The 13,125-nt window shown below is 43.8% G+C and overlaps 1 protein-coding gene across 14 annotated transcripts in view; it reads right to left on the bottom strand.

Moving 5' to 3' along the window:
- The window catches only part of fbrsl1 (fibrosin-like 1), a 411,124-nt gene that overhangs the window by 26,515 nt on the left and 371,484 nt on the right, over positions 1-13,125 (bottom strand). For all 14 annotated transcript variants that reach the window (XM_027278062.1, XM_027278063.1, XM_027278057.1 and 11 more), the window contains one exon: positions 7,614-7,662. In XM_027278062.1, the coding sequence (XP_027133863.1) occupies positions 7,614-7,662 (49 nt within the window). The remainder of the gene's footprint in view (positions 1-7,613; positions 7,663-13,125) is intronic.

Below are 13,125 nucleotides of genomic sequence, written 5' to 3'. Positions count from 1 at the left end.
AAGCCTGTGTGAACTGCGTCCCAAAATGTCCAATCCATTACAAGCATGTTTGTAATATCCATCTAGGCTGATGACTGTCCCCTTGCCAGCGATTGTACATTATCCAAGCGTCATGTTTGGCCACAATCGCCTACCATCTGGCTTTGTCAACGAGCGTTACAGCCTCATCTGCAAACAACATTGGCTCTGAACCGCTCAACACAGATGAGCTTAAAACATACATAGCGAGGGACTGGGATCTTCAAACAAACGCAGGGCGGGGGAAAAACCCACTCTTGCTGGCAGAATGACTGGAGCTTGGAATAAAGGATTAAAAACAAGAAAACCTGCAAGTGATCACAGGCGACACGCTTTACATTTCAGGCCTGACAGTAGTGATAAGACGCTGGTCATGTATTCTCACAAGTAAACAATGAAAATGCCTTCCACACTGCAGCTGGCTGCTTCTCCATTGGAGGAGGAGGAGGATTAAGATTAGACACAAGATGTGATGAAAGCTACTGCTCTCTAGAGTTATCCTTTGTAAATCTTCCCTTTATCCCCTCTAAAAAAACAATGAGCCTACATGCATTTTAGCCAGTGGTGCCTCCCCGTTGAGATGGGAGTCAATCTGTTTTTCACAAGTTGGTCTGCTAACTGCAGGGGATGCAGCTTATGTGCCAAAAAGCTTTTCCTCTGTCAGGGAGCCTTTGACTTTCTTGCTCACTGGTGACACATCAGCTTCCTACACATGGCTGAAACCTTGGTTTGTATTTAAGCAGTTCGTGAACTGCACCACAGTAAGAGTACTGCTAAGAGGAGTTAGGTTCAGCATGCAGCTTTGCTGTCAGTGGGATTTCTTTGCTTGTAAAAGTCTTTTATTGAACTTTTCTCTGGAATGATTTCTCCAATGAGCTCAGACAAAAACAAACTCATCATATCAACTAATATCTTACCCTTTTGTCGTGATGCTACCTGGTTTCAACATCGAAAAAGCCTCCTCCTTGTTGTGTGCTTGCAACTGATGGCTGCACAAATAGAAATGTCAGCTATGGTGTAAACCTCTGGGTCAAAGCCATAGTAAAAATACACTGATGGTGCTGATGGTGTAATAGATGAGGGGTAATAGTGTGCATGGAAAGGCCAGGATGGCACTGAGTTTAAATTCAACCATTTAACCTGAACTGAAGAGACAGCAGTGAAAAGCCTCAGGCGTGCACTGGCCTCTGTCTACAGGAGATGGTCTTGAGGCTACACGCTAATGCTCACGATTGAAGTGATTCTATATATCCACTTTGACTTTGTGTGATACAGTGTGATGCTCTCTGTAAATGCCAATCTGTTCTTAACAGTAAGATAGGAGGCACAGCTTCTGACACACCGCTGGCATTCATTTGAAGATCAATAGTTAAGGTGCAGCAGCTACAATGCTGCTCATGCCCTGGACAACCTATCCCTAAACTCCCCCATGGCCTTTAGTGATTTTGTAATTGCTCCCTCTCCACAGCTAAAGCTGAATCCATATTCAGTCAATGAGCACAGAGCCACACAATGGTGCCTAATCACACAGCCTTCAATGTGACTCCCATTTTCTGTCACAATAGCTGATCACCACCCACAGGCTTGCTGACACAGATGACAGGGACTGATAGGACTGATTGATAGGTGTCAGGCCTCCTGACATGGAATGGCTAACATAGGCGAGCCGGAGAAATACAATGACTATCAAGCAGAGTTTCTCCTTCACAACTGAAGCTCAACCAGCAGTGACCCAATACTCTAATCAGGGGCTAAGTTAATATTTCATGCACACTGGGCTCTCTGCAGAGAACAGACACTTTTCTAATGGACATAATAGTGCTCTAAAGGGGCCACCGAGTGCACACAGGGATAGCATGACATATTAGCAATGACTTTACAAGCCAGCTAATCGATGTGCATAGAAAATCAGGGGTGTCTTTGAAAACAGGCGTTTGTAAGATCTGCCGCAGTTTGACATCACTTCCTGAATCATACAAAACCAAACAATTGCTTCAGTCAGCTTTCAAGGTGCTAGGCCAAAGAGGGATTGTGGGTAATGTGGCTTGGTCCCTTTGACTGCCTGCCACTCTACATAAATAATATATGACAACGTAATCGTAATTTAAAACGCTATAAATATTGAAGAAGAATTAAAATAATTTATGGAACACCGCAGTATAACAGGATGTGTGTGAGTGTATGTGAGTGGGAGTGTTTTGTCTCCTTTCACTCCACTCTCACAGCGTATGGTGAAACGATGGGCAGCAGCGGTGCAAGCTGGGAATTCTGTAATTGCTTTTTCTGTCCCTGAAGCAGGCCTTCCTGCTTTAAATCAAAAAAGGCAATCTCTGTCAGTAATGGCTCAATTAATAATTAAACACGTGTCTTATCTCCGCCGAGCTCCCCCTATTTATTTTCATCTCTCCGACAGGGATGGCTGCACAAACAGCATTAGCACTATCAATAAAGGGAGCATTAATATCAGCTCCTTTCTCCAAAAACAAATCACCCAGCTCATAAACTGTCTTATGTCTGTGAACAGTAATAACCCAAAGATTAATAAAGAAACAAGCCACATTCTTTTGGTTTTCACCAATTCCCTCCCAGAACTGAGAGTTAGCTAACCCATCTACATTCTGTTTTGTGCTACGGGTTTGTACTGTTTTAATATTTTGTAAATCAGGGGAACACATGAGCTGCTGTTCAAGCTCAAAAACAAGGGAGGTGGTGTTTGAAGCAAGAGGGATGGTTTCTTTTATGCATCCAAAACTACCAACCACCAGCTCCATTTTGCACATAGTGTGACACCATCAAATATGAGTGCCAAAACCCCAAAACACCAGAGCTTGACCATAAGTGCTATGTCAATACAGGAACATTGGCCTTCTTGATAAAGAAAGCATGCCCTGCAAGCTGCCTGGACTTTGTCAAACAAATCACAGTAGGCACTGGAGGTGAGCTTCACCAGACTTAGATTCCACAGTGGTGATGGCTGCTTTCAATTCCAGCGCTTGCTAATCTGGCTATGCGAAGCCTCTACTGCCCTCGTGTTTTCCAAAAACATGTCTGTTCTCCAGCCACCAGCCTGCTTGCTAGCCAGCCAAACTCTCTCTCCACCTCAACTCTCCATCTACCTCCACTCTATCCTGATTCAACTATGGCGAAAAGCTGATTTGTTGGTCAGAGGGCGACCTCCATTCATTATTTAATGGGTGAGAGGCTGCAAACAGTCAAGGCGGCCACCGAGGTTAGTGATACATTACACTGACCTGGCCAGAGGAGAGATGCCTGACTGAATACAAACATGCTCTCTCATCTACTTCACTATGCCTGAGCTGCCCTCAATCCCCCTGCCCATGACCTTGCTGATCCCTCTCCAATCACCATCCTTCCTCCCTTCTCTGGCATTAAGAATCCAGCAGGTGAGACTATGTTTCATTTTCCTGAAGCTTGCAGTGCAGGAGCAGGCCTCTAGCTATGGTTGGCCCAGGTAATGGAAGAGAAGGAGGAGGCGGAGGCCATAGCTCTTTTATTGACATGCAGCAAACAGCAGTGGCGGAACAAAGGCCACTCAGCACCTATTGAGAGAGCAGGCCTGCAGACAGGGTGGTTGATTAGCGATTCGACACGGGGACCCTGGACTGTGTCGCACATAATGAGAGCTTAGGGAGCAAGCCATGAGCCGATGGGGGAAAGAGGTATGTAGGAGGCAGGCTGAGGATAGATGAGGGGAGAGGCGGGGTTCTACCATAAGGAATTGATTTCCCACAATAACAGATTGATATATGAGTAAAGGGCTCCATAGAAAAAAAAAAAACTAGGGTATGGGCAGATCCTAAATCCTTAAGCTACAGCACTGGTAATGTGTTTATATATAAACAGTTAGAGGATAAGCCCCAAATCCACTGCCAAGCTAAATGGTTTATGCATCTTTTTTGTTTGTTTACTTCTGTGTTAATTAAGCAAATTGGTCCGACATCCCTGACGAGCAAGAGAACTAAAGTGAGTGGATTTTGTGTTCATGTCCAAAAGCTTCTATCTCCCTGAACACCACAGCAACCCTGTCTTCACCTTTCATGTGGCCTCAGAGAGATGTTAACAGAGTCAGATGCGCATGATGGGAGTTATGTGTGTGTGCTTTTTTCTCTTCTTCGTCTGCATGCTCTCTCCTTCCTTTGTTCCACTGGTCTAATCCAGTATGTGTGGGCCGGTAAGTTTAATGGAAACAATTTATTAAGTCCGGCTTAAAATGCCATCTGCAGCTAAGCCTCCCAAAGCCGCTAAGCTCCTGGTTTCGCCCCGGAGCTTGCTGTGTTCACGCTTACTGTAATGCTCTGTTTAAAATGAGCACAACGGGTCAAAATTAATCAGGATTACAAGGGCACAAATCCACTTCAGAAATGGGTTTTCTACCAATCTTTCTCCTGCTATCCCAAGATGCCCCAGGTTTGTCTGGTGGACTGTACACCACACAAGTTTATCCTCACACCATGGCAGGTAGCACCTTGCTAGGACAACAGGACCTCAAAGAGTATATACCTATACCACCATCATACATGGTCTAAAACTCACAACATTCAACATATTCCCTGCAGATTCCAGTGTTCTTCTCAGATATTTCTAGCAGGTGACAGCTAGATGATAACTCCCTACCACTTCCATAGGCATTGTGAAATGTTACCAGTGAAGTGTTTATCTGTGCTCTGTTGAGGTGCCCTGTACATGCTGAGCAGCTACATTTAGCTTCTCATTCGCCTTCAAGCAAGTGACAACAGTAAACTCTGACTTGCAATTCAATAAGAGTAGCCCTGTGTGGAGCACAAGTCTTCATAGCGCTTTTACTTAAACATGCCATCCTCCAGGAAATCAATAATTTTCAGGAGGTTTAAGACAGGAAATAAACAAAAACCAATAACTCTTAGATAATACTTGCCCTTTGCGGTACCTTCCTACCTCATATCCACCAACACAGACAGACATTTAGCAAATCTTGTGCTTGCTCTTGGGTAACAGCATCCAAAGAGAATTGCACACAATGTGTTATTACAGATACTATTAGCATTTGCTATTATCAGTGCTGTTAGCTTGGATCTATAATAGGTTGTCAACAGACTTGCAATGTAGAAATGACGAAAAGTAAATATGAGAGAAAGAAGGCAAGGGTGTCTGGGTTTTGCCCAAAACCATGTTCAGTATGCATAATTACAGTGCTCTGCCTTTGCTGATTACAATGTTGGTCTTTCCTCTCCTCTATTAATCCTGAACCGTTTCATTAACATGACAGACTGTGGGCCTGTGTGCAATTTGGACTTAACCTCAACTGTTTGTATCTGTAACTGCTCACCAAAATAAAGTTCAGAAAGGAGCACAATGTTGAAAAGCAAGGAAGAGGTAAAAGAAACAACAGTCATCACCTAGAGAGATGCACAAGCCAAACATCATCACAGCATTATATATTTATGCATGCCATAATGTGTGTGTGCGTGTGTGTGTGCATTTGTCTGAGCTTCTCCCAGCCAACAACTCGACAGGCCTAGTGATCAGAGAAAAGCGGGCTTTTCATTGGTCCCACAGGACCATGAGCGAGACCGGTAATGGGACACATACGCCACATTTTAAACCAGAGGAAAACAGCCTGTGGGCTGCTCTGTATTACACATACACACTTTACACACAGAAAAAAACTGTCTAGGCCAAAAACAAACACTGTCCTAGAATCCATTACAACACAAAATATCAACATTGGAACGAAAGAGGAGAGCCGGCTGCTGGCAGCTCTGCAATTTTAGCTAGTAACGTCTTCCTCATCGTCATCAAATCATTTCATCACACTGTTGATTTATTTGCTGCCTCACCCTTACTAACCCTTAATTTTAATCTTGTGCCCTTCTTCTACATGACTGTTTCTTCCAAACAGGATCTGGATGATCTGTGTGACAATCAAGAGAGACGCTGATTGGATTATCTGGATGTAATTCCACAGCCATAATCCTCAGCCCTGTGTGCACATTAGCAGGATCCACAGAGGCCTTCGTTCGCCAGCTGACATAGAAGATGTGTGCGTGTGTGTGTAAATGACAATGCTATGTCTGTGTATGTGCCTGTAGTAGCAGTTCTCCATGGCAGAATATGTTTATATGAAGCTGTGTTCTGTACAGGCATGCAGGGAAAATAAGTCAACACCTTGACAGCTGACAACAGCAGTAGTCCAGCAGCCTGGTAGAGAATAGATGGAGTTGGACGTGGTCTAGTTGTTTTCTAAACCATGCAAGTCTGGAAGTCATTGTCATTGTGAACGCCGGTTTCACAAGGCTGATGTTGGTCACAGGTCATCTACATCACACAGCCGGCAGGCCTGGTTTCTCTCCTCCTTGTCAGCCATGCTTTTCCACTCAGTAGTCAAAGCTACTGTGCTAAACCAAGCAACACCTTCATGAGAGGGAATTTTGCTTTCACTGTGTTCTGATGTGGATGTGAATAAAAAGGAGGTAAACAAAAAATCTAATTTGTGATTAACACAAAGCACAAGGTAGATTTTTACAGCGATGCTACAAATCTCTGCATCATTCCCTTGTTGGTCAAAGATGAATTCAGAGGAGTGGTGGTCCAAATGACCCACAGGATAATCATCTCTATCCCTGTCTTCTGTGTAGAGTTAAGTTTGACCCTGAGTACATTTTGGAAGACTTTACCTAAGAAACTTTTCAACAAATATTGGACAAATAAGTAAGCAGAGTAAAGTGTCTATGATGACATTTTTAACAGGCCAGTTAAGGCAAGCTGATCCATTTGTCCAGCCTGTCCAGTCTGGCAGACATGCCTTCCAAATCCTCATCATATGGCTATAGTTTACACCGTTGTGCACTTCCACCTTCTTTTTCCCTCTCCTTGTGTTAATGGCCCTGCTTCTTAGTTCCTGCCCTGAGGGGACGTGGTCTGCATGCTGCTATCTGTCACTGGTAGGCTGATCGTGCCTCGCCTCCCTTCCCCGCCTCCCTGCATCCACAACTTGTCACCTTTCTCCCTGCTCTGACCTGGCAAGCATCATTGCATTGAGTGAATATACAGGTGCAGCTGACACTCTGTCCCCACATGGTATACTCCAATACAAGTATGTGATGGACATACAAAAGCATAAAATCACATGAAATCATGCAAGAACATACAAAGGCGAAAGGCTTTATAATCCACATATGTGCATATGTGAATGCATACACGCAGAGTTTGTGTTGTCTGGGGGTCTGACAAAGCTCTTTCTCTCTCTTTCCTTTGGCATCCATTATGGTCCAGGCCTGCTGTCAGAGAGCTTGTATTGCCTGAGGGAAGTTCCCATTTGTGGGAGCATGTGGCAGGGAGGCTCTAAATCCCCTCTAATGAACCAATATGTAGGAGGGCTAAGCCTTTGGCGGGGTCGTCCAAGAAATGCTATTCTGCACCCAGGCAAAAATGTATGCATATGTAGTCACCAGACCTTGTTAATGTCTGCTGACATTTAAATCTGAATGGGAGCTGCAGGATTAGAGCGGAGGAGATTTGGACTTATTCGCAAAACCCAGTTGTTGTTATGAGTATGGATGAGGCAAAAGCGTAAAGAAAACAGAACGGGCTCTTACCTTTGGGTGTGGTAGGGGAAAAGAGCTTCTCTGATCCTACATCAGACACCTGGAAAAACAAGAAGGCAGATCTTAGTGGATTTGTCTGATGAGCTGAATCAGTGTGTCAAACTTCAGTCAGTCCTATTTTTAAAAATCTGACTCATATACATTAAGATTATTCATCAAAACTAATGTAGGCACTGACGCACATTTTGTCTTCCCAGTAAAAGATAAAGATGGCCACAAGTGCTTGGAAGAAAAGCTTCTACACAGAGCATCGTACTGTCAATCAATAGACTCTAATCAACCAACAAGAAGAGCTCCTTCTGTACCTGACGGTCCCGGCCTGTCTTTTTCCTGTTGAGGTAACATTAGGTGGCAGTGTTGTGCCACCTGAAAACCCTCAAAAGAAATGCTGTCAAAGACGAGGGAAGTCAGTAAGGTGGCTATGCAGCATGAGAACACAAAGGCTCCTGCATACATGCTGCCGCTCATAAATCACATTTTGTTCCGCAATACTTTGAATCAAATAACATATCCCATGAAAAGAATGTGGTTCCACTCTAAAAGCAATATCCTTATTTCACAAATTCAATATCAAAGACAATATCAGCCCATACTGGAAGTAAACAGATGATCTGTCACCAACATGAGCATTAATTGGGTCAAAAACAGTTGTTACTGATTTGGCTGATGTGACTGGCAGTGAGCTGTGGAAACCTGGTGGACTATAGTTAAATGGAGGTTGAGTCACTTGAGAGAGAAAGGCATCTCGCTATGAAGTGATAGAGGAGACTTCTAGACTAAACACTGCAAGGTATTTTCCTCTCTGCTCTAGATGGATATGTAGATTCTGGCAAGCAGCACCTAAATCAAAACACACCATACATTTTTTTTTTACAAAAATACATGTTCACAAGCCAGATGGGAAATTTTTACACACAATGGCCGAAAAGCTGTAAATCCACACAAAACCTGGTATTGTGCAAGATACCGTAGCAAAACGTCTGTGTGCTTGGACGGAAATATTAACAATGAAAATCTTCCTCAGCCTGTAGTATCAGACCATATAGAGGTTTTGTTTAAAGCCATGGTTTCCCTTTGCTTTAGATTCTCTCATCTGGGTTCTGCACACTTGTAAAAAGCTGCAAGAGCTGAACATATGTTCATACCAAAGGGCCCGAGTGTCCTTAACTGCCATGCTTGTTATTTTATGCGGCACAAAGGGAGCATATGTAAAGAATGAACAGTGAATCAGAGTGAGTGCAAGAGAGACTGAGACAAAAAGAGAAAGCAAATGATTTTGTAAACACAGATGGCCGTCCTTGGCATCCGTGTTAGTTCTTCACAAGTGTTTTGAGGACGTCCTCTTCTTTCCAAGACCTCCCAATTTCTCCTTCACTGCCACTGTGTTACTGTTCTCCACAGTGTTTGTCTGTCTGTGCTTGATATCTTGTCTCGGCGCTAACCACAACACTGCTGAGGGAAAGCACTGATTCTCTCAGCAATGTCTAGAATTCACACAGCAGCTATATACAATACAAGTAGAAACCATAATGAAAGACAACAAAGCAGACATAAACAGAAGAAAACAAAAACAAAATTATCTGTTGAGAGATTAAGCAAGCTAATACTTAAGCTTCTGCTACAGCAATTCTGACTTCCGAGTTATGAGATTAATAAACTACATTTTTCATAAAAAGACCGATCAAACGTGTGTTTAAGGTAGTTCAATAACTGTACAAAGAGGTCAATAACGCCTCTTAAGTTTTGTCTTGATAAGTTAGACATTCAAAGGAGAGCAAACACTCCGCTGAATAGAGATGTTTCCTGTTTCCTCTTACAGTAGACTACAGAGGAAAGACAGAGTGTTGTGCATTGCCCTCTTTCAGTCTCCCAGAACCAGGGCGCCAGGCTACAACACAGGCTCTTTGTTAGCTTTGGACGACATTAAACGCTCCAGTACCAAGCCTCAGCGCTGCAGCAGCACAACCTCAGCCTTGAATCACGGCCCCGGAGGCCCTGGAAGAAAAATATGGGCTCAGAATGAAATGAAGCTTGTCAAATGGACACGGGAGCTGGCTCAGGGACTTGCTTAGTGTGGCACGGGGTCACAAAAGCAAAAAAAAAAAAAGACAGGGTAGGTCATGTCATAACTCACTATAATAGTTAAAACAATTCTTATGACCAGAGTGGTTATCCAGAGAGCAAGGCAGACATAACGTTCCTGAGAAAGAGAACAGAAAATGCTGTGTTTACCATGTGCTAAGACGACCTAGTTCTCTTTATTCCTATTCTGGCCATTTTCTGTGTGCAGTGAGCTGTTTTATATTCCAAACATATTCCAAGTAACATCAACAACCAATATTTAGGTTTTAATGCTGTGTTTTGCACCTGCCAAGTCTGCATGAGTCAGTTGTATAATCCACAATTACAAGGCCGGCTTACAAAAGCACTTCTTAAAAAGGCATGTCAAAGCAGAGCCCTGATTTGGCTGGCTGATGTTTTTTTAGAACTTTCTGGGTTTTGCTGGTCAAGTTGACATTTTTTCACGGGGCTGTGCTGCCGGCAGTCTGAGCTGCCTGCGGTTGTGGTGTGCAGAGGTCATGTATAACAAATTCTTCACACTCTCTTTGTTGAGGCAACCCTGGCTGCCATTAAAAACAGACAGGGAAAGACGAGACAGAGGGAAAATATATATAGAGAAAAAGAGACAGACAGAAAAAAAAGAAGAGCAAAGGCCAGGTTTTCCAAAGGAAATAGGGAAATTTAACCATTTAAAAAAAAGGGGGGGAAATTCAAGCCACATTGCCTGGAAGCCAAAAGCCCTTGGAGCGGGCCGCAGGAAGCCTGACCTTTGAGGGGGCCGTCTGCTATCTGAGCCTGGGGCTTCAGGGGCCTGGCCTCCTCTCTGGAGGGCCGTCAGCAGGCCTCAGCTTTCCTTCCCTATTCTATTCATTAGCCATGCTTTATGATTCAGCTTCCTCTGAGCCACACAAGAGCTCCCTGAGGAAAGAGACTGCTGGAGAGAGGGAGAAAAAAAGGGAGTGAGACTGAGGGAGGGGGAAAAAAGCAAGAGGGAGGTCATAGGGCCCAGCCGGGGCCCAGCTCTCAGCAGCTGTGAAATCCTTCCGTTTCCTCGGCAGGCGTAAAAGGAATGAGGGGGAGAAAGAAAAAGAAGGGGGCCAAGGAGGGAGCTGGGCCAGTAAACCCACCATCAGAGTGCTAACTCCCTAAAGAGCCACATGCAGAACCATAATTCCCAGATTTAGGGAATGCCAAATTACAAATTACACTGCTGTTTGTTTTAAAAAGTCCCCAACTTCCCTGAACACCAATGACTTATTGGCTGCATAAATCTCCAGATAATAGCAGAGCCGCTGAGGGAGAGCAGAGAGGCAGAAACCCTTGCTAGCAATAAGTGAGACATTTACTGTGAGGCAAAATTGCATTTGCTGTCACAGCAAAGAAGCAAGGGGGGGAAAATCTGTGCAAATCTTCCATGTCTACATCGCTTTTATTTAACAACACAGCAAGCTAATTAATTTAGCAAATCTGAGACAAGCTTAATTGCACTTTTTTTTAGCGTTAAAATGCTTTACCGATTAATTTAAGCACAATGGGCCGACTGAGCGAGGGGATGCAGGCAGCGAGGGAGGGTGGTATAATCAACTGAATGACCTTCAGGCATAAATTTATGAAAGGCATTGATCAGTTAAGGCTGTGATTTCACCAAGACAGGAAGGTCAGCAATTACCCAGATTCAATTAACCTCATTTAGTGAAGACTGCTGAGAGACCAATTTCTCTCCCCATAACCCTCCACCCACCAAACCTCCTGCTTTATATCAAACGATCCCCAGGCCGTCCATCTACCTTTGATCTGGGAGCTCCTACTGCATACCCTGCATTCTTTGGAGCTGAGCAAGTTGTCTCCAAACAGGAAGAAATCTTGCAGACACTAATGTAAACCCAGACTAAATAAAACCAAATTTTTAATACAGTCTTCCCCCCATTCCCAGCAAAGCAGGTAAAGCCCTTCCCCTCCCTGGTGGACATATAATTTTTACACAGGCTGGCATTGCTATCACAACAGATGTAGCGTGAAAACAAAGAAACTTGTCAGTAGGCTTTGTTGTGGGCTCAGGCCTGCAAACTGTAATTACAATTTAGTTCTGAGTCATTTGACGCATGCTATGTTCTTGACAGACTGTTGTAGGACAAGTGGTAAGGTGGCTAATCTTAACACTTATCTACCACAAACCAAAGATGAGTCAACAAGTTTCAAGATTACATTTTGAAACTTGAGAAGGAAACTCAAAATGCTGGGAACTTAATATCAAACCCACTTTAGGAGCAGTGCAAAAGATGATCAATTGCACACACAACACAGCAGATAAAAATCCACCATCACTTAGAAGCATGTTGTCCTGCTCTATAATCGTGGGTAATAGTGCATAGGAAACGATCACAGCACGTTGTTGTGCATGCTAATTGAGTGGATCAAATATCTTGGTGCAGGTGACATTTGATGGTCACGTAGTACATGACATCTTTGTGTTATGCTGATGTGACAGAACATTACACTAAAAGACTGATCAGGCAGTATGACAGAAAGAAAAAAAACCTAGAGAGAGAAGAAGGGAACCAGGCAAAAGGGCACATATCCTGGCATGGGCGATCAGGCTCTCAATTACCCTGGCCCAACCTGTCTGTCCATGAATCCACACTCACCACACTTCCCTCCCTCCCTTCCTCCCTCTCTTTCTCTCACTCACACACACAGACACACACACACACACAGTTAATTTGCTTCCCTGCCTGGTGTTTCATCACTGTCAACTTCCTCCTTCACTGCCCTCTCAATTTTACATTTACTGTCACCTGTGTTCTCTTTTCTCGCAGCTGTACTGATATTATATATATATATATATATATATATAAAGCAAAAATCTGTTTGTGAACAGTTGCTCTCCTCGTTGTGATGAGGATAATGCCCTTTGTTCTAGTGCATAATAATTATTAATTGATGAATGTAAAGCTCATTCAATGAAGCCGAATGTGATTCGATTTAATAAGTACGTTTGTCTTCTGCATATACAAACTCACACATGATCTTGAACAATGACATAAAGAAGCTTATCAGTACTGATACGGTAAAAAGACCAGTCAGTCAAAGATTAGCAGAGGACTTGAGTTTCTCTGTTCATGTGGGAGTAGCTCGGTGCTTTGATAAACACTTCTATCGGCACCCACTCAGGGCCCTCGACTACTGTCACCCTTTCAACCCAGACGTCCGCTAATGCTACTTTAAGAATAAATGCTGCATTAGCCATGCACAGTGGGCCTACAGCTCCCAGGCTGCAATGGGAGACACCAAATTAATTATCTCCCCTGCATTTGTCCTCGCACCGTTCCAGAAACTTAATGACCTCCCGAGCGGTCGTTTATTATAAGCCGCAGCAGTGCTACGCATTCCCAGGGCAGGGAACACGCACCATCTACCTTACCTCCAATTCCCACCCACCACC

Source organism: Larimichthys crocea, chromosome III (assembly GCF_000972845.2).
Source record: "Larimichthys crocea isolate SSNF chromosome III, L_crocea_2.0, whole genome shotgun sequence".
Taxonomy (NCBI): domain Eukaryota; kingdom Metazoa; phylum Chordata; class Actinopteri; family Sciaenidae; genus Larimichthys; species Larimichthys crocea.
This window is presented reverse-complemented; position numbering and strand designations above follow the sequence as displayed.